Source organism: Lycium ferocissimum, unplaced genomic scaffold (assembly GCF_029784015.1).
Source record: "Lycium ferocissimum isolate CSIRO_LF1 unplaced genomic scaffold, AGI_CSIRO_Lferr_CH_V1 ctg5416, whole genome shotgun sequence".
NCBI lineage: Eukaryota > Viridiplantae > Streptophyta > Magnoliopsida > Solanales > Solanaceae > Lycium > Lycium ferocissimum.
Window position 1 is genome coordinate 42,635 of NW_026725977.1, and position 23,031 is coordinate 65,665.

Sequence of the window (23,031 nt, forward strand, 5' to 3'; positions counted from 1 at the left end):
TTGTGCTTTGGTTTTGCTACTATTTGTTATCCGTACTTTGATTATCTTATTTTATCTGTGATAGCTACTGCTCCTTTACAAACTGCTTCATCATGACTTAGTCGCTTTAGTTATTTGCATTTCCATATCGCTTTGAATCTCTTGGCCTTATCTGACCTCTTGTTATGCTTTTATGCTTTCTATTGAGCCGAGGGTCTTTCGGAAACAGCCGTCCTACCTTGGTAGGAGTCAGGTCTGCGTACACTCTACCCTCCCCAGACCTCACGTTGTAGGATTTCACTGGGTTGTTGTTGTTGTTGTTGTTGTTGTTGTTGTTGTTATGCTCTTAAAAACAAAGCACATCGGTAAAATTCGCACGCCCAGCACCTTGACACCAGCACTAAAGTGCCAGCTAAACGAGGCGAAGCACACAGTTTGGGCTTCACCAAGCTTCAGGGCTTACCGTGCTTTAAGCGAGCCTTCAACAACATTTGGCTAACAAAGAGATAGTTTTTTTTTTCATGAATGCTAAAGCAAAAATTTGTGTCGCAGGTTCTAAGTGCACAGTTCCGCGCTTATATTCAAGCTTTAGAAAAGCTGCAGTTGGATATAGCAACATATAATGATCTGATAGGTGTTGAGACCAGAAGCACAGGTCTGTTTTCGAGAGGAAGAGAACCGTTGAAGAATAGGTCTGCAGTTTTTGCTCTTGGAGAAAGGATCAACATTCTTAAGGTCTTCATCTTCTTTCTTTGAGCCTTGATCTTATGAACAAATATATTTCGTCACCGTGTAGAATTCTTCTAGTGCAAGGCTAATGAATTTATGCATCATTTTATGTTACTTTTCTTTAGCCGGTCGACTATAAAGGTGTCTGTAAATTTCACTTTGTTAGAATTTCATTTTAGTTTGAAGATACCTTTGATTGACTTGGGTGTTTTAGGAGGATGCATTGCCTGATAGTGGAATGAATATCTGTGACTAATCATCTGTACTAAGAAGGGTATAGTCTTGTCTTGGCACCTTTTATAGCGACAGACAATGTGAAGTCTGATTTTTATAGATCATAATTAAAGGGTGACATGTAGAAAGAGCTTACCTAATGATTGCTGAAAATCATATATTTTAAGCTGCTTTGCATTCTTGGGCCTTTTCATTCTTTAAGATGCCATTTTTTCATATTAGTTTTTCTTGTTAGGGAGGAAGTTCTATTTGAAATCTTCTATGAAAACTAAGGAATGTAGCTCCAAGAACCATATGAATTCCATCTGGATCATTCCTTGGTACATTTCCGTACAAAGTTTAGCCTGGGTTAAACCTGTACGGTGTAGATCATTCAACACCTGCAACACTGATCCTTTGAATCTCTTGGTCCAAGTATCAAGGCAGTCAAACGATGCTCCATATTACTGTAACAACTTGCTATATAATTATAAAACACCTGGCATTATGTGCAATCAAATAAAGTAGCCTTCAAACGTTATATCGAAAGGTTCAGCAGCCTGAGCTACCAGATTTCAATAAATGCATCCTTTAGCCATTGCAAAAAAAAAAAAAAAAAAAAACAAAAAAATAGGAGAAATCAGCCGTACTTGGTGAATAGGTTCTTCTAGAATCAATTCCAAGCCCTTTGTTAGACCCTCCCATTCTGAAAATCCTCCCATTATGTCAAGACCCTTTCCGCATTGCGTAAAAGCCACTAGTTAAGCTCCCGCCAGCACTAAAATGACTCTTGAGTAAAAGTGGTAGAGTTATCTATTCCAAGAAGCAACTTGTACATATTTGGATTTCTATTAACTCTTGATTTGGCCTGGTCCACCCCATCAATAGGGAGATATGAAAAATGTTATAGCAATGTTCGTGATGATTAGATGAAGTATTAATGGCATATATTTTCTACTGTATTCAGGAGATTGATGAGCCTCCATTAATTCCGCATATTGCTGAAGCCAGCTCAAAAAAATATCCGTACGAGGCCCTTTTTAGGAGTTTGCACAAGCTGCTCATGGATACTGCTTCTTCTGAGTACTATGATTTTCGTATTTGAATTCCAAAACTTCTGATTTGTAACTCTCTGTGAAACAGTATTCCTTTCCTACTGATAAAATACAACTTTCCTTGTTAGTTATGTATTGGCTAACATTTTTTTTTTATTTTTTTTTTATCAGGTACCTTTTCTGTGATGATTTTTTTGGTGAAGAGGCGATGTTTTATGATATATTTGCTGGTATTAGATGTATTGACTTAGAGTAAACATCTATTTTGAAACTGAATATTGCTTTCCATGTACCATTGCTGAGATAAATATCATGGTTCTGCTTCTTTAACTATTTATCTGTAAATAAAATCAGATTTCTTTTTTTTAGACAGGTTGTGGAGGCCTAAGAAGACGAGTTCTTTTTCTTTGCTCCCAGGCACATTCCCCAAGACTTTTCTCTTTCCTACTTCCTAGGAAGGAGGAACACCCCTTTCCCGGAAGCTTTTCAGCCGGAAATAGCCCTTTCTTTCCTTTGCCTTCCCTGAGCTAACACCTTCTGTGATAGTTTTATTCCTTTTCTTTCTTATCCTACAGTCAGATCAGCTTTCTTTGTCCAATGGAGGAAAATAGGATTTATTTCAATGCAGGCTTCAAATCCTTTGACATCACCAGATGGTCAGTTAGCAGAGACACCTGGTTTGAATGGGTTGAGAGAAGTCGTAACATGATGAGAAGATCAACTATGAGTATGACGGGTATGAGATGGGTATGCTCTATTCTCAAAGAAGGCTCCAAGGATGGCAAAAATGTGATCAGAAGGTGGAAATCCAAGGAGAACTTATCTGAAATCTTTTGTACGAGGAAAGCAAATGAGCATGGAAGATATATGAGCATTCTCTTGCTGCATGGAATGGAGAGATCAATCATTATAATCCCAGAACTGGCTTTAAATGCAGGTTGGACAGAGATAGCATTGAAGATAGAAAGGTTCATTCAATGCCCCAACCAACTGAAGATTGCAGAACCACCCAGATTCACCAACAAAGAATACCCTTATGTCAGAGCAGTAAGGGAGAGTAAATGGCATTCTAATACTCTTCGAGAATCGACAGTCACTTCCAACAAAGGAGAAATGTGTATCTCAGAGTCTCCTGGGGTTAGGGACACCGGAATCTTTAAGAGATGCATCGTTGGATCTTTTTCTGAAGGAGAAACAGAGGTTCCCACTCTATCGGACATCAGGAAGTGGGTTGTGGTTACATGGAAAGCGGTTTTTGGGATAAATATCCACGAGATGGCCAACAATATGTTCCTATTTGAGTTCCCAACAGGAACATGGCTGAACAAGTCATTCAGAAAGAATGGAGGTGGAAGAAGACTAAATTGAAGCTCCAGTGGTGGAACCCAACAGTTGGATGCGCACCATCAAATCAAGTCCCAAAAACCACATGGATCAGAGCACTTGGGGTACCTCTCCACCTATGGTCCCAAAGGGTTTTCACTGAAATTGGGAATAACTGCGGTGGATGGGTCTCTACTGAAGAAGAGACTGATCTGAAAAATCATATGAAGTGGGCGAGAATTCAAATTTCAGGTGACGGTCGGAATTGCCCTAGCGAAGTTACTATAGAAAGAGATGGCATCAAATTCTATATTCCGATATGGGTGGAGCAGAGTGTTCGATTTGAAATTGCTTCGCCGGCGAATGGAAAGAGGTTGCTGGAATCTGACAAGCCCATCGAAGAAACCAGTGGTCTGAAGAAGGACTCGGACCAGCAGTTAAAAGCAAAGTCCAATTCAGAAACAGGACAGAAGAGCAGGCCTATCACTGCTAATACACAGTTGGATCACATGGGGTATGCAGATACAGCTGGAATATTTTTAAATAAAGGTCTGGGGCCACGTGACAGGGAGATGGCCTTTCCTTTACACTCTTCTTATTATTATTTGGGCCACCACAGAACTAGGCCCAAAAATAATTAATGGTCTGGGCTTGATGGTGCAGCACATGTTATTTTTAATGACATTAATAGGCTGCAGACTGAAAACAAGTTTGATCCTTTATCTGTAGAAACTACAATTTCCCAGTCGATTTCTTCAGAACCAGTAGCACCGACACTTGAAGCTATTTCAATTCATGAAGAAACAGTAAGCTATGGGGGAAAATACTCAGACATAGGCGTAGAAAACTTGCAGATGAAGAAAACTATTGAGAACATGGTGGTGAACCTTATTGCAGATAATTTTGAGATAGAGAAGCAAGCACAAAAAGATCAGCTTGCCACAGTGATCAGGCAAGTTAATTCAGAAATTGACGAATGGGTATTAGAAGATGCAGAACCTATTCAACAAGACATGAGTTTAATGTTGCATAAGGAGGAGATGAATACTACATGGGTGAAGCAAAACATGATTAAACTGGGGAAAATTTTTGGAGCTGATTTCAAGGGGCATGAGGAGGAAGCAGTGGAACTACTGATGCAAATAGACAGCAGTAGACAGGCCAAAAAATTGGAGGCAATGTCTGTGTCAAAGAGGACTAGATTCAAGGGGACTCAGGAGCTCAAGGGACTTATTTCTTTTGATGTAAAGTACAAGAGTGATGGGAAGAGAGATAAGGGGGAAGGAGGAAGCCGATCTACATGAAGTTAAAATTGGTGTCATGGAATGTAGGGGGGCTGAACAATGGGGACAAGAGAAGATTTGTGAAGAGCCTTATACAAGACTGGTATGCTGATATAATATGTTTACAAGAATCTAAACTGGAAGGGGAGGTTAAAGAGATTATCAAAGATCTTTGGGGAGGTAGATGGGTAAAATTTGCTTGTCTAGAGGCTAGTGGCACTAGAGGGGGAATTTTGATGTTATGGGACAGTAGAGTGTGGAAAGGGGAGACTTTGTAGATTGGTGCATATACTTTATCTTGCAAGTTTGTGGCACTCCTTCAAGATTTTGAGTGTTATATAACTGGAGTATATGCCCCAAACAGCAGAGCAGAGAGGGAACATGTGTGGGATGAAATTGGGGTAGTTCGGGGTCTAATGGAGGGGCCTTGGACTGTCTGTGGTGATTTTAATGTTACAAGATTTCCTTCTGAAAAAATGAATTGCAGAAGAAGAACCCCTGCCATGGAAGAGTTCTCAGATTTTATAGAAGATATGGAATTGTTAGATCCCCAGCTGGAAGGAGGGTGTTGCACATGGTACAAGGGTGACAATTGTAGAATAGCATCCAAAATTGATAGGGTGTTAATTTCTAAAGAATGGGATGACAAGTTCAGAAATATCAAGCAGTCACTGTTGCAAAGACTGGAATCTGATCACTTTCCAGTCTCACTTCAGTGTGGAGTGTGGGAATACAACAATTCTTACTTCAAATTTGAAAACTGGTGGTTGAACACTGAAGGGTTTGTGGAAAGAATCAGGGATTGGTGGAATTCTTTTGTCTTCGAAGGCAAACCTGATTACATTATGGCTTGCAAGTTCAAAGCTTTAAAAGCCAAGCTGAAAGAATGGAGTAGAACAAGCCAGGGAAACTTGGGATCACAAAAAACACAGATTTTGAGTCAACTAGCAACTCTAGATGTTGTCCTGGAGAATAGAGTGTTGACAGAAGATGAATCAATACTGAAAGCATCGCTGTTGATGGATTATGAGGAGTATTTAAAAAATGAGGAAATAGCTTGGAGGCAAAGATCAAGGGCTCTCTGGCTCAAAGAAGGGGATAGGAACACCAGCTTCTTTCATAAGGTGGCCAATGCACATAAGAGAAGCAACAACATTGATCAATTGATGATTCAAGAAGAAACTGTGGAGGATCCAGCAAGAATTAAGGGGGAAATTATTGATTTCTATGAGAGATTGTACACTGAATCAATTGGTTGGAGGCCTTCATGCAATCGTATCAACTGTCCATTGATCAATGAGGAAGAAAAAGCTGCTTTACAGGGAGAATTTGATGAACAAGAGGTGTTTTCATGTCTGAAAATGTATGCCATGGACAAAGCTCCTGGCCCTGATGGGTACACAATGGGTTTTTTGATCAAATGTTGGGAAATTCTGAAGCTAGATATCATGGCCACTTTTAACAACTTTCACTCTCAGGGAGTTTTTGAGAAAAGCTACAATGCAACTTACATAGCCCTAATCCCAAAGAAAATAGGTGCCAAGGAGCTGAGAGATTTCAGACCCGTCAGTCTTATAGGTAGTGTCTATAAGCTAATTTCTAAGGTGTTAACAGAAAGATTGAAAAGAGTTATAGGCAAGCTGGTGGATGTTCAACAGATGGCATTCATTAAAGATAGATAAATAATGGATGCAATTCTAATTGCCAATGAAGCAGTGGACTCAAGAATCAAACAAGGCAAGCCAGGAATCTTATGCAAATTAGACATTGAAAAGGCATATGATCATGTCAACTGGGAATTTTTGTTGAAGGTGCTCTCATGTATGGGTTTTGGAGAAAAATGGATCAAGTGGATTAGATTCTGCATTTCAACTGTCAGATTCTCAGTTCTTATCAATGGCTCTCCTGAAGGTTTTTTCCCTGCGCATAGAGGGTTGAGATGGGGGATCCTTTGTCTCCTTTTTTGTTTATACTGGTCATGGAGGGCTTGAATAACATGATCAAAGTGGCAAGGACAAATGACTGGATCAAAGGTTTTGAGGTTGCCACAAGTGCAAATGTAAATGCCAACATGGAAATCACTCATCTACAGTATGCAGATGACACCCTAATCTTTTGTGATGCTGATGAAGAGCAACTGAAGATTTTGAGAGTAATCCTGGTACTGTTTGAAGGGATTTCTGGGTTACACATTAATTGGAGAAAGAGTCACATATATCCAATTAATGGTGTGAATAATATGGAGGAATTGACCAGGATTTTAGGTGGAGAAGTAGGGGAACTGCCAACTACTTACTTGGGTATGCCTTTAGGAGCCAAATCAAAGTCCTTGAATATCTGGAACCCTGTGATTGAAAAATGTGAGAAGAAGCTATCCAGGTGGAAGTCACAATATATATCTCTAGGGGGCAGAGTCACACTTATAAATTCAGTTCTGGATGCACTCCCTACCTATATGATGTCTGTTTTTCCCATCCCTGTTGGAGTGATTGAAAGACTAGACAAGATCAGGAGGGACTTTCTCTGGAAGGGTGATCAAGATAAAAAGGTTTTCCATTTAGTCAAGTGGGATAATGTTCTGCTGGGGAAGAAGCAGGGAGGACTAGGTATCAGGAATTTAAAGATGCGGAGCAAAGCTTTAAGACTTAAATGGTTATGGAGGTACTCACATACACCTCAACCATACTGGGGAAGAATGATCAAAGCAAAATATGGGGAAGAAAACAAGTGGATGACCAAGGAGGTGCACACTCCTTATGGTGTCAGTCTGTGGAGATCCATCAGAGCTCTTTGGCCTTTCATGTGGAACCATTCCGCCGTTAAGGTGAGTAATGGTCACAAAACTTCTTTTTGGGAGGACAAATGGTTGGGAAACACTAGTCTAAAGGAATTATTTCCTGTCATTCATGGGTTGGCAGTAAACCAACACAAGAAAGTAGCTGAGATATGGGACAATCATGGATGGAACCTTCTGTTCAGGAGAAACTTCAATGACTGGGAAATCAACACATTGACAGAGTTTTTTAGGCTACTAGAAGAGTTTAAAGGCACACAAGAAGGAGCAGATAAATTGTGGTGGAAAGAACACAGCAAAGGCATTTACAAAGTGAGCACAACATACAAATTTTTGAACCAGATTAACCTGCAGGTGCAACTTTGGCCTTGGAAGCACATTTGGAAAGTGAAGGTACCATTCAAAGTTGCATGTTTCACATGGTTGTTGGCAAGGGAAGCAGTACTGACTCAAGAAAACCTAAAAAAGAGAAAATTCTCTCTTTGTTCCAGATGTTACTTGTGTGGTGAAGAGGGTGAGACAGTCAGCCATCTATTTTTACATTGTCGGATCACAATACAGCTTTGGAGGATCTTTGTGAATCTTAGGGGCATTGTCTGGGTAATGCCAAATAGGATTACTAATCTACTTCATATTTGGGAGGAGGCAGGAATAGGAGCCTCATACAGAGATAGATGGAGGATTGTCCCAGCTTGCATTTGGTGGACAATATGGAAAGAGAGAAATTCAAGGTGCTTTGAAGACAGTAGTAGTGATGTACAAAAGATCAAGCTAAATTGCGTCAAACTTTTTTGTTTGTGGTGCAAACAGATTTACCTTGAGGAGACTGAATCCATAATTGAAATCCTAGGCTCTTGTTAGATTTTCAGAGTTTTGGATCAGCTTTCTCACTTTTGCTGTAAATATGGTTCCAATGCACTGATCAAGTCAATACATACCAATGTTACATTTTTTTTTTAAAAAAAAAAATTCAGATTTCAAAAATTTCTTCTGACCCCAGGTCACTTGTTTAAATGTACACTATCAACCATATCTTGTGTTACTTTTTTTTTTTTTTTTTTGGAATTCGATCTGTATTATGATAATTGTCACCTTCAATACCTTGCTGAAACCTGCAATTGTTAATTTTGATAGGAATATGCAAATTCCTAGATATTCAATGAGATTTATGATAAACATTTGGGTGTTATCAGGCCCATTTTCAGTAATTGATGAGCATTTTGGTACAATCCTTCCCAACAGTTTTGATGCAATTGGCCTATTGCTCATGATTCGCATCATACACCAGCATCAGGTATATCCTAAGCTTGTACATTCTGGTATTAGCTTGTTTCAGTACAGCAAAATACTAGCAAGACTGACTGTCATTCATAGATAATCATATCTTTTTGTAGGTTCTACTTTTTTGGCATACTTCTTGTATACGGGCGTTTTTGTGCCCATGCTATTAATAAAATTTATTGCTTTATTTAAAAAAAAAAAAAAAAAAAAGAAGCAAATGAAACTTCGGATGTTGTTTTTACGTTTTTCGTTTTAGTTTTTTAAAGCTTACATGTTAATTTTGTAATTTAAAAATTCATTGAGGAATCTTGTGCGCTTAATGCACGCGGTTATGGTCCTGTAGCATTCCAAATAGTGTTCATGAACTTGACATTACATGTCAGGCTCTTCTGATATTGTTGGAATGTTTTCTTATCGAAGAACTGCTTTTCTTTCTCAGCTGGTAATGTCCAGGCGCCGCATTCCATGCCTGGATTCATACCTAGACAAGGTACATATCCTCTATTAACTTTACCACCTGAACTCATGAGCATGAATGAATGAATATCCCCGTTTATTCCTTTTGCACATGCATTTGAGGTTACTTCTGTCGAGTTGAACTAAAAGGACTTGGCAGCATTAATTTCACCTGATACGTAAACTTTTGCCTGTTGCCTTCTGTTGGGGTGATGCATGTCCTTAATGTTATTTCCCATTTGTTGCTACTGTTATGTGGAAAAAGAACAGCTGCTCAAGCATAGCCTGATACTTCATTTTTTGCCTGTTGCGTTCTGTTGGGGTGATGCGTGTCCTTAATGTTATTTCCCATTTGTTGCTACTGTTATGTGGAAAAAGAACAGCTGCTCAAGCATAGCTGGGACATGCAGGATTTTCTTTGCTGAAAGTATATAGAGATATTGTTTGTTTGTGATATAAAATTTCATCTTGGCATGAATTATTTGCTATCAGATGTGCAGCTGACCTAATTAAATTGACTTGAATTGCAGCCAAATCAATAATGATTATGTTTTTGAATTCAGGACAAACTCAGTCATGATTACTGACCCCAGCTTGACAGAAATAAACTTTGTTGAGATAATTCAATGTTCCAGCAGTGAAATTGGAAAATGTTTAATTTATGGTACCTGGACGGCTGGACATTAATCTGAATGAACTTACTAAAGTGTGAAAAGTTTCAAGATATTGAAGGGTCAAGCTTGATAAGCTACCTTCTTCCACACTTGGACTCATGGTGTTGGGAAGGACTACGTGCATCAGTAATAAGACAATTAAACAGCTTGCCCATAGAGTGTGACCAGATGGACCATTAGAAAAAGAGGAATAAGGAATTCTGCATCATGACAGCTATTTTGCGAGATGCAAACCATAAGTTTTCGTGTATATATATGTACACCTAGACACACATATATGTACCATTTAAAAAAAAAAAATTACGCACACACACAAACACACTGTTTGTACGTACGCATGTATAAGTATAGCTATTTCGCCAGATTCCAAACTATAACTTTTATAATTGTCAGAGTTTATTAAAATATAACTGTACCACAATGCCATAAGGTCTTTTAGAAAGTTTAACATGATGACACCGGAACAAAAAGGAAAAAGAAATAAAATGTTATCTTGTAGTTTTCTTCCTTTACTATGGACTGGTTTAACTTGTTTCTTAATGAATCCGGACAGGTTAATATTGCTTTATGGCCACGTTTCAAGATGGTCTTTGACTTGCACCTCAACAGCCTCCGAAATGCCAACACAAGGACTCTCTGGGAAGATGATGTTCACCCACATTATGTCATAAGGCGCTATGCAGAGTTTACTGCTTCCCTTATTCACCTTAATGTAGAGTATGGAGATGGGCAGGTTGGAGAACATGAAGGTTCACTTTTAGTACATTATGGTTCACTTGCACCAAACTGGCTTTTAATGCTAGCTGCTAATTTTTGTAGCTTGAACTGAATCTGGAAAGGCTCAGAATGGCTGTTGATGACTTGCTTGTCAAGCTAGCCCAGATGTTCGCTAAACAAAAGCTGCAAATGGTATTCCTTATAAACAACTATGACATGACAATATCGGTTCTAAAGGTAAGAAGTTACTTGATAAACAAGAAATGAACTATGAAAAGTGCAAGTCATTGTCGTGAACTTCATTTGGTAGTGCTCATATACTAGTTGAATAGTGTCCAATGAAGAAAGATGAATGGTAAAAGAAAATGGGGCCCAAAGGTATGACCTAGTTGGTGCAAACCTTAGACACCATTGTGGTTCGGGGGTAGAGTTACCCCGTATTTGTGCTGGTGGGAGGTAGCATGTACTCGGTGGAATAGTTGAGGTGCGTGCATGCTAGCCTGGACACCACCATTTAAAAAAAGGTGGGGGGTTTCTATCAGACCATTTCTCTGGCCTCTTTATCTGTTGATTATAAACATATCAAAGTCATGATTCCTTTTTTATTACATTGCTTATCTGAATTAGTGGCATGCCCGTGGCATTAATTCCTTTACTCTGAAATTTAGTGGACCATCAAACTCTTTAGTATAGTAGTATTTTATAATTCCTATCTGAACATTTGATGCTATTGTGAGCAGGTTATATATAATTTGGAAGTCTTAAATGTCATAGTATTTTATAACTTCTATCCAAACGTTTGATGCCATTGTGAGCCGATTTTATATAATATGGAAATCTAAATTATAGTAATATTTACTGCTTAAGAAGTTAAACACCAAGTGATATTTCATTTGCTTTCAGGAAGCTGGTCCAGATGGTGGGAAAATCCAGCAGCACTTTGAAGAGCTTCTAAAGAATAACACAACCATATTCGTGGTGAGCATATACTTCATTCTTGGATTCGAGGATGTTAAATTGTTATAGTTATGTTTCTCTGACAAAAACCAACCCCCACTTCTATCTTTCTTGGAATATCAGTTAGGTGCCGAAGTAGACTTAGGTGATCTGTTGAAAATAAAATTCATTATGTTCTAGAAAACATCAGTTTTTGAAATAGAGAATCAAACTCAAAACACACATTCATCTATTTTTGTAATGAGCCACTTGATTTACCAAGACGATAAGTATTTGGTGATGATTGCAATCACATTAGGGGATAATGTTTTCCTAGATGAGTTTCCTTAATGCGGATGGAAAAAGTAGGATTTCTGATCAACATTAAAGATCAGCATCTCCAGGAGCTTGAACAATTTGCATATTTAGCCTGTTCTTGGTTGTAGGATCAATGTTGGAGTATTTTAACAATTATATACTTCAGTTGAAGGGTTTGTCCTTATGCTCAATTTTATTGCAGGAAGAATTGCTGTTGGAGCATTTTAGCGATCTTATCAAGTTTGTAAAGACGAAAGGATGTAAGTGTTGAAGAAAATGCTATGCATATCATTTTATCCTAGACCTTCTCATATACCCTGACTATTATCTTATTGCAGCTGAGGATCCAAGTACTGGCACTGAAAGACCTATAACTATTGCTGAAATCGAGCCGATTGTAAAGGACTTCGCAAGTAGATGGAAAGCTGCCATTGAACTTATGCACAATGATGTCATTACTTCTTTCAGCAATTTCCTTTGTGGTATGGACATTCTAAGAGCTGCATTAACTCAACTTCTTCTTTATTATACGAGGCTTTCTGATTGTATAAAGAGGATAAATGGTGGGTCTACCTTGAACAAGGATCTTGTTTCAATTTCATCCATTATGTATGAGATCAGGAAATACTCGAGGACTTTCTAGGACATTTTTCTCTCTGTGCCTGTTTTACCGTTTCCCCCCTTCTTTTTGGAGTCTCTTGAACCCCTGTATTTACGTGTAAAGGCGTTTCAATTGAACCTCACATTGTCATTGTGACATTTTGTAAGATCTTATGTGTTCCAATGCAATCATCTGATAACTTTCTAAATATATGCAGTGATCCATCCTTGTTGATATTCTTGCTTCTGTGCTCTGGAAGTGTTCCGATTTTTCTTTAAAAAAACAAAGGAAAATGGCTTTAAATTGTGCTCCCTCCAATCAATTTGTTTTTCTGGTTTTGACTTGGCACGAAGTTTAAGAAAGTAAACAAGAGTTTTGAATCTTGTGGTCATAAATTAAACATATATAGAATGTGGCAAAATACCTTTTAATCTTGTGGTTTTAAGCATGTTATGTGAAAAATTGGCATTAAAGAATTGCCGACAATAGAAAGAGATTCTTTTAGACTAAAAATGAAAGTACGACAAACAACTAGAAACAGAGGGAGTACTTTATATGCTTTTAGTGGACTTGTGGACAAATGAAATTGTGGCAAGAAGACCCTTGTTCCAAATTCTCAAAATTAAATAACTAGTTGTGGGCTAGACTTTTACCCTATGATTTTTTAGATAGAACAATCCTGAGATTCCCAATTTGCCACTCTCTAGATTTTCTGTATGTTAAAAAAGGGTGAAATTGTTATGGATGACGAACTGAAGTAAATGAAATCGAAAGATCTTTGGGACAATTTTTGTATTTATATAAAACTAAAATTGTTCGAATTACAATAGCAACTAATAATGGAAATCAATTGAAATTCAAAGCTAAGCTAATATATCTTCATTGCTAGAGCTGTAGATTTGCAGGCGAATGAGAGGAAGCACAAGATTTAGAAGCAGAATTTCAAATATAGAGAGAAGGAAGAAGAAGGGATAGAAGGTTGAAAGAGAAAAAGGAATATACCAGATTATTGTTAAGGCTCTCTCTCTGTCTCTCTCTCTCTCTCGATCGAAGTTAGTTATATGTAGTTGTGGACAGATCTCAACCCTTGAAGCTCATTAATTCTCTTTTTATCTCAACTGGTCATCATTTTATTTGATAGACATGAAATAATACTCCTACTCCCCTTTTCGGTATCGAATCTCATTGTTGGCAGCTCGTGACATACCTTCCCCCTTTAAATACTCCTTGTACTCCAGGATTAATAATCAAAATATGGGGAATTAGCCTTCAGGAAATCATAATCCTCCCATGTCGCGTCATCAGAAGCTAAGTTAGACCACTCAATTAATTCTTCTAAGCGTGGAGACTTTCGAAGGCATTGATGACAATATGAGTCACACTCTCTAATTTTTTCCTAAAGTAGGTGTGAATCATATTTTTTAATTCAGTAAAGTTTGCCTGAATGTTGTCATCTTGTAATCTGAGTTTGAGTTGGCCATTAATACCAATGTATCTTCTGTATCAGACTCCTCTCTTGCCACTAGGGATATATTTTTGATGTTCTGCCTCATAATCCTCATCATCACTGCGAGTCTCCCATAGCAATTAATACTCTCCCTTTTTTTTTTTTTTTTTTTTACAATTTGGTCAGCTTATCCAGTGCTTAATCTTCTTGCTCTTCTTCTTTCAGGGCCGTTCCTTCTCCACTCATCTTCCTTTTCTTATTTGAGCTTCAACATCTGAAGCATCCTTCTATGTTGCTCCTATTAAGTCTTGGCCTTGAGGTGCTTTCTCTATTTTCTTTAATCAAAATTTTGATATTTTATTAATAAATTTCAAAAGAAAAATAGAAAAACTGGGATAATGGGCCCGCCCCTCTACCCTTCACACTTAAATAACCGACTTTTGTCTAGGACAGGGTTCGAACTCGTGACGTGCGCCTAACCACACATCACACACTACGCTTTTACCACTAGACCAAAGCCCTGGAGGCGCTTCCTCTATTTAAGAACCTCCTCCCCTAATAATTCTTTGGAACCTTCTTGTGACTAGTGTCTTCATCATTAAGGTCTTGGTCCTCGGTAGCTGTAAGAACTAGGTTCACATCTTTTCTTGGAAGGGTATTCTTCTAAATCTGGAGCTTCCTCATCTCATAGGTTTTCATGTGTCCCATGAGTTCTTCCATTGTCATAGTCTCCGGACCTTTGGACTCCATGATAGCATTGACTTTGCTTTCACAGGAGTCAGGTAGGATATCAAGAAGTTTTTCAAATCTTCTTCCTTGAGGAATAATCACTCCAAGAGAGCATGGTTCATTGGTTATATCTGTGAACCTATTGAACATGTCTTGAAGGGAGGGATTGAGCTCATACAACCTATTTAATAGGGCAATCTTGGATTTTTTGACCTGACTTGTACCTTCATTTGTGGTTTGCAGAATATCTCACACATCCTTAGTAGTCTTACATAAGGAGATTCTGCTATATTCATCAGGTCCAATGCCACAAATTAGCAATTTTTTTAGCTTTGGCATTCTTCTGGATTGCCTTGATGTCTTCTTCTTTATACACTCCTTTGTCTCTGGGGATATCTTTTTTGCCCTTGTCGTCTGTGGTCATGGGAATTATAAGACTATTCGTGATGATATCCCATAATTCAAGATCTTGACCAATTATGAAGTCTTGCATACTTGCTTTCCCCGACCATAATTCATTGAAGCATAGTGGTTTTGTTATTGATTGACTTTCTTGAACTCCAGGAGGTGCAGTCATCTCTAATCTTTCAAGGTGCTAGCCTTTATTGAAAGATCTAGCTCTGATACCAATGGTTAGTTTGGCTACGACCTACGCACTCAAGCAACCAGTTTCTTTGAGCAACTATACCAGAAGGTAAATTGAGGAATATGTAAATAAACACAAGTATTTTCACATGAAAAACTCCTTGCTTAAGGGAGGAAAAACCACGACCTACCTCTATAGGAATTTTTCAAACTCTCCACTAAACTCGAGCAACTTTTAAGGTTACAACAACTAGTACACTTAAGGAACTATTCCAAACAGTCCCTACCCCAACTCTCTCTTCTTCAACAATTCCCACACTTCTTAGCTCTCTTTCTTTAATGACTCTACCCAGTCAATGAAGTCTCTTAGAAAACAACACCTACTACAATCACTAGGAATGTAATTAAGATCTTGGTTTGGAGCCCTAAGAACCTAACTATTATAACTCAAGAACAATATGATAAATCATGATAGTAGCAGTTTCTTTGACGCTGTTGTAGTAGGCTCCTTCGAGACTTTTGGTGTTGACTCTGCTCTTACTCTAGATGTCTCTCTCTTCGGTTGTGGTCAATCTCCAAATCTTTTTGACGAGCTATATTCATAGGAGTGAATGACTCCTTCAATTCTCCAAATCCATCCAAGACTTTGTTTCATTAGTTGTACGAAAACCAATCGTTGGTTGAGATGGATTTCCTTCTTCACGTGTATTCGGCAAAACTTCTCCTAAATCCAAGCTAATTTCATGTGTTCAATTTATGGTAATATTTTCATATCTTGAACTTCAGTTCCTTGTAGAATTAAAATGAGTCAAACTTCCATTTCTCCAAGTGTGCATGAAACAACTTCTTCAAACAGTCTCCAGTTGTTCATCCAAAGGACAAGTTCCTCTTAGCAGTTCCTCTGTCACGCCCTAAGACCTTGGTGAGGCAGACTGTAACATCCCACATTTTCGTGTTAAGATATGTCGTAAGTAAGTTAAGATAAATGTGGAAGGTTGAGGGCATTAGTAAGGGTAACCATGGTTTAGGATGATTGTTAAGTTAAATACGGTCCCTTATGCGGTCTGTATTTATGCTTTACGGACCGTATGTCCACCATAGTTGAGGTTCCCCTAGTGTAAAGTTATGGACATGATTTTGACCCAACTTTTCGTGGGTATACCTCCAAGTACATGAGGAGTTATGGGGTGAATTACCTATCTAAATTCAATTTGATCGACTCTAGTTTCCAACGCATCAAACCGTTCGTCAATTGGAGCTCTGTACAAAAAGTTATGTACGTTTTAAGAGAGCGCAGCAGAGCAGACCCGAAAAATGGTGGGAAGTACGGACTGTTACTATGAATTACATTCCGTATTTCATGGCGGTGGAATCCTTATTTATATGTCCCAAACGGTAGAAAGCTCATTTCTCTCATTCAACACCTCAAATCAGACCCTTAGGCTTTCCAAACACTCCCAAAGAGTTCCTATATCATCCAAGCTAAGTTCAACAAGATTTTGACATGATTCTACCTTCGGGAATAGCATGGTGCTAGTTTAGTTCTTCTTTCTCTTGTGATTCTTTGAGATTGAGCTTTCTTCATGATGAAGTAATGTAGAAAAGGGGCGGGTTCTTTTCATTTAAGGTAAGATCTTTCCTATCCTCTATGTATATAAGTTAGCTGGTGTTTTAGATGCATTAGCTGGTGTTTTAGATGCCTTTAGTTGCTATATGTTGGAAGTTGATGGATGATTGATGTAGTTGAGTTAATAGTTATGTTGTATAGTATGTTCGGGAATCCTCTTGTTGTGAAAAGATGTTGGAGATGTTCGTCTATGTGTATTTATGTATTATTGATGGTATTACAAGGATTAGAAAGGATATAGGCTTGAATAATTGTCGTAGACCGGAGTTGCCGTTCGTCGGCTAGTCGTTATGTTCTTTCTTGTTGATAGTAGTTTTATCTTCCTTGTTATAGATTGATAGGGAAGGATACTGATCTCGCCATCTCGGTTGAAAGGTCGACTCAAAGGTACATAAGGCTATTCCTTGACTCGCCACTACGGTACGGCGTGTGTTATTTGTTTCTTATATGAACTATGAAGTCTAGAGCTTATAAGTGTAGTGAATTCATGATATAAGTCTTACGAATCTCTTAAGAGAGATTATATGTCCATAATTAGTTGTTATTCAAGCATTTCACTCATAGAGTCGAGTTTCAAGTTGATATGACGGGATTAGAGTTTCCCTTAAGTTTAACGATGTTGATAGCTTGCCGAATACGATTAGAAGGATTTATAGAACATTATCTAAGATGATTGATGCGTAGAATGAATTGTGTGACGGTTTTTAAGTAATAGTTGAGAAGTTACAGATTTATGGCTAAGGTATGATATTTGATAAGCTACGGGCTATGGGTGTGGGACTATAGAACGTCACTTAGGATAAATGAGATCATGTGCTCAATGTTCAAGAAATTGTTATGAGATATAGAGCGTAAAGTAAGGTAAAACAGATTAACAGTATCCAGGTTACCCTATAAAGTTATAGAGTGTCACTTAGGATGAGTATCACGCCCCAAAACCCACCCTAGACGTGATCGGCATCCGACGTCATGAACAACATCGGAAGAACCTAAAAGATGCACAATGACACTTGAACCCGCCAGGTTCAATAATCACCTCCAACAGTTTATAAAATAAATTTAAACAAGTCATGATGTAAGAATAAGATCAGCGGAAGTCTTTATAATTTAAATAATTCAACCAAAACATGATAGTGTGCCCGAAAGAGTTACACAACAACTCCTCTTCTACCCACATTCAAATGTATACAAAGGAGCTTCTAAGAATAAGGAATAAACGCCTAACTCATCGGGACGTAGCCCAGAAAATAATATAAATAAATGGAATCAATAAATGGGGTGTCTCACGAACAAGCATGTGGGCTCACCAAATCGGCATCGACGCAAGTTCTCTAAACGTTCCGAATGTCATGAACTGCTCTTCTTCGTTACCTAACATACTGCAAAAAACAACAATGGTATGCCTGAGTACTTCGTACTCAGTGAATGCCTGGGGGACAACAAGTGATATGAAAATAAAGTGTAAAAACATATAAAGAAATTAGTTCTAAGGATAGTGTGACATAATATGGAAACAGTTATTCAGCTTGTTTATCTTAGTGAAAGACAATTATCAAAACAGGTTATAAAGTCCTTGTCAAGTTCCAACCTCCATCTGCCATTTAAGTTGATCATGATTATTAACAACAGTTCCATTAAAGATATTAATGTCACACTTGCCAATACAGGCTCAAAGATCTATCATAACGAAGGGATGACCTTTGAGGTTCACTAATCATAGCATCGCATCACACCGGAATATGAAATTCAACGGTGGCTATCCTTCCTCCCGAATAGCTAGGCATAATCACACCCTAGGTAGCGAACCCGGAAGTGGCTACTCTTCCTCCCGAATGGCTAGGCATTATCACACTAGGATCCATAGTGGCTACCCTTCCTCCCGCGTAGCTAGGCCAAACACAACAACACAGTTCATAGCATAGAAGCCGATTCACAATTTGTCTCAAAGTATGTCACACCATCAATTAACATTAAGGTTCATTATGCCATATTGAAAGAATAAATCATTCCAATCAATGTTTTGAAAACGTTTAACTTCTTTACGAAATATTTCCATGTCCTAATTCATCAATGAGAATATCATTACCAACCCTTAACCATCATTATTAAGCATCTCTTATAGAGGAAAACGTTCATAATATCATATACATATATAGGATTTGTTACAATCTAGGTTTAATGTGGGTTTGTCACATTAACCACCATTTAGACATGAATTAGAGTTCAAGAAACATGAAAATATCACTTTTCTTTTCATTCATTAAAGAACCTTGAATGAAATTTATACTTCCAACAATAGTTTCAAAAAGTAATTTTCATCCAAAATAAGTTTTCAAAAGAGAGACATACCTTAATTATGCTTTACGTATCTTAACAATTCACCTTCTTAGCGAAGAATACCCAAAACCCTAGCTTGAGTCACTTTGAGAAGGATTACTTTGCAAACCCTAGGTTTTTGTTACAAGAATTATGTTAAGAATCATGGGTTTGATGCTAGGATTGATTAATAATGATAAAGATGTTCTTACCCTTGAGTGGAAGACTTGGAGGAATGGTTTTCGTTCCTAGGGTTTTTCAGAAAGTGGAGGAATAAACAAAACAAGTGCCTTATTTATATTTTTCTGGTGAAAACGGGCCAAAGGACGCCCCTGAAGGACGGGCCGTCCGTGTTACGGACCGTCCTTTAGCGAAAATTTTCAGAGAGTTCTGGTTTTTTTTTTAGGCATTACAGTGCAGTGTTACAGCCCGTAACACGTGTTACGGTCCGTAACGTCTCACCGTAACACAGGCCAAATTTTCAGAATGTTTTGCGTCCGGACAGGTTTAATTAAAACGGGCATAACTTTTTGTACGTAACTTTTCTTTGGCTGGACGACCTACCGTTGGTAAGTTATTTTAAAGATCTACAACTTTCATCAAGGAAGAGTTTCCAAATTCTCAACACATTTACATGAAAATCGCCCAGAAGACAGACCTACTAAAACTTAGGCGAGATTAAGAGCCCTTAAGAACTTCACTAGTTGGTTTGACTTCAACACAACTACCTTCCACCCGAATTCATCAAGAATGGATTCATATAGATAAACTATAATCTTAACACTAGATTGTTACACATTCACACCTAGTTCAAGTTTACGGGGTGTTACATTATCCCCCCTTAAGATCATTCGTTCTCGAATGAGAATCGTATTCTAGGAAGGTCACTAACCACCACGAATTTTAACCACACAATCACCTTGCGAATGAATAGCTCGAAACCTAACTATATATATATATAGGGAACAATATAGATATCTCTTCTTCATGTCCTCTTCCGCTTCCCAAGTAGCTTCCTCAGTATTATGATTTCGCCACAACACTTTCACCGATGCAATATCCTTTGTTTTTAACCTTCTAACTTGGCGATCCAAAATCTGAACTGGTTCTTCGTCATAAGCCAAGGATTCATCAATATCAACCTCTTCATAGTTCAACACATGAGAAGGATCAGGTTTATACAACCTCAACATCGAAATGTGAAACACCGGATGAACCATGGACATCTCAGCCTGTAATCTCAACTCATAAGCTACCTTCCCAACTCTTCTAGTAATCTCATAAGGACCAATATAGCGAGGCCTAAGCTTGCCCTTTCTGCCAAAACGCATTACCCCCTTCATCGGTGACACTTTCAAGAAAACCTTGTCACTAACAGCAAATTCCAATTCTCTACGCCTTATGTCTATATAAGTCTTTTGTCTCCTCTGAGCGGTCTTCAGTCGTTGCATTATAAGAGTTACCTTTTGAATAGCCTCATGAACTGAATCAGGACCCAATAATTCTACTTCGGTGGGTTCAAGCCACCCAATTGGAGATCTGCAACGCCTCCCATAAAGGGCCTTATAAGGAGCCATCTGAATACTCACCTGATAACTATTGTTGTAAGAAAATTCCACCAGAGGTAGGTGTTCTGTCACGACCCAACCCCGTAGGCCGTGACAAGTGCCCGAGCTGGGCACCCATACGCGCTCACTAATATATATATATATATATATATATATATATATATATATATTAGACGTAGCTCCAAACCGACACATACAATCATATATCGCATAAGAGCTTTCGGCAAGGCTATCATAATATACATAACGTAGCAAAGCATACATACACGCAACCGACAAGGTAGCCCGCCACGCGGATGGGCCGCCCAAACGATAGTTTTACTCAACGCATCCGAATAAAACTATACATAACCCACATCTATGTCTACGTACCTCTAATACGTATCAACGAGTCATATATAAGGGACAGGGGCCCCGCCGTATCCCCCGAATACGCAAATACATATACAACGGGGAATATATACCAAAATGTAGGCTCCGGAATAAAAGGGAGCTCTCCAACAAAGGGGATAGGTGTCCTAGACGGGCGGATCACCGAACCGTACGTCCGTACACGCGGCATGAAACGCAAAGCCCCCGGAGAAAGGGGGTCATTTTACGGAATGTGTGCGAGTATGCAAGGCGTAAGATACAAACACAAGCATATATATCCGAGTCATAACCGAAATGTATACGTAAAGTAAGTGCATATCCAGATGCCAAAATGCTTAGCTTTCTTTTGTAAAACGTCTCTATCTCATATATACGGACAATCAAACATTTTATATGAGCTGACATTAACCGACTGATCATAATCCGGACTGTCAAAATCACATATACACATATCGCGGTCAAGTATCCCGGTCAATATCACACATACACACATACCGCGGTCAAGAATGTGGCGGCAACATCACATACCGCGGCCAAGAATCCGGACCGCAACATCACATCACATACCGCGGTCAAGAATCCAAATGGCAACATCACATCACATACCGGCCGGGACTCGGCGAAAAATGTAACAACGAATGCACGAGCAGAATCATAAGTAGCCAAATATGCTTAAAACATTTTCAAAGACTTAGTAGGTTAATCGAAACGAACCATCGTTTATAGGCCAAAACAAGATAGTCAAATCAGATTTTCTCCCGAACGTCACTCGGGAACATATCAAACCGAACTTCAGAAACCGTAGTTACGTATCAAAATCACATACATAAAAATTCTTATTTCAGACTCAACAGACAAAATAAGTAATCATACTCGGGGTCGGGAAGATAGTCATATCGAATTCTTTCAAAAGCCGTCGAATTATACGAGAAGAAGATCGCGGGACTCACGGACGAGCGTCCACTCAATCCGGACCCGCCACGAAAATTATAGTCATCATATGTTATCGAATCATTATCGCAAACTCAAAAGATAAGTAAAAACCGATCGTTCTTGAAATCGGAATAATAGTCGTATCATATCTTTCAAAAATCGTGAAGTACATAAGGAAAGTCGCTGGGCCCACGGAGGGGTGTCGACCCGACCGGGCCCGCCTATGGAAAACATAGTCATCATACATCATGGAATCATTTTTGAGTATATCGAAGCGATCCGGTTCCGTTCTCGGAAAGTTACGGACTTTCGTAGTTTTCGGAATCCTTTAGGAACAAAACTCTTTAAAACTAAACTTTTATGCAACTTTTGAAACTTAGTCATACAAAAGACATAAGATCCAATATTTCATCATATCAAGCATACGAAGACCAAGAAACAAGTAAGAATCACAGACATGGTCGGATCGCGAGAGTAGAATTTCCTCGAGGCTCGTGTCATAGCCTATTCACGACTAAGGCATGCCAAAGAAGGAAGGGCCAAGCTTTACATACCTCGTCTGCTCTCCAAGCTAATCCAAACTCCAACCTATGTCTCGGACTCCCCGAGGTCTACATAACATCAATAAATGCCAATGTCAACTATAAGTATTTAAGAGTTCATTTCCAAACTAACACATAATTCTACGAAAATTTGGGCAAAGATTTCCCAGCCGTAAATAGACCAACCCCGAGAATTTAACTCGGACAAATAAACAACACAACACCAACAACCAAACTAGAAACATCAATAATCAACCCAAAAAGCAATATAACATAAATAACCCTCTTTTACATCATTTAACAACCTTCATTATATTCAATTCAATAGCTTACCTTCAAGCCAACATCAACGCTTATACATTCAAATACCAACCCGAACCCATGCCAACAATATTCAAAGACATCCTAAACAATTCATACAATGTTTCAAACATCCCAAATACCTCTCCAATTTACCCGAAAACTGCCCAAACCCGAGGACCACATCCATAATACATTTCTAACTTCAGAATTGTAATTTGCACCAATAATCCACGTTCTAGCAATGTCATTC

General features: G+C 38.5%; 1 protein-coding gene across 1 annotated transcript in view; it reads left to right on the plus strand.

Moving 5' to 3' along the window:
- Positions 1–12,408, plus strand: part of LOC132044897 (vacuolar protein sorting-associated protein 52 A-like) — a 31,987-nt gene extending 19,579 nt beyond the window's left edge. Inside the window, exons 12-21 of the mRNA XM_059435433.1 lie at positions 532–714; positions 1,889–2,004; positions 2,148–2,206; positions 8,570–8,670; positions 9,097–9,147; positions 10,341–10,520; positions 10,607–10,741; positions 11,408–11,482; positions 11,961–12,018; positions 12,097–12,408. Coding sequence (XP_059291416.1) covers positions 532–714; positions 1,889–2,004; positions 2,148–2,206; positions 8,570–8,670; positions 9,097–9,147; positions 10,341–10,520; positions 10,607–10,741; positions 11,408–11,482; positions 11,961–12,018; positions 12,097–12,401 — 1,263 coding nt within the window. The 3' untranslated portion in view covers positions 12,402–12,408. The remainder of the gene's footprint in view (positions 1–531; positions 715–1,888; positions 2,005–2,147; positions 2,207–8,569; positions 8,671–9,096; positions 9,148–10,340; positions 10,521–10,606; positions 10,742–11,407; positions 11,483–11,960; positions 12,019–12,096) is intronic.
- The last annotated feature ends 10,623 nt before the right edge of the window (positions 12,409–23,031 follow it).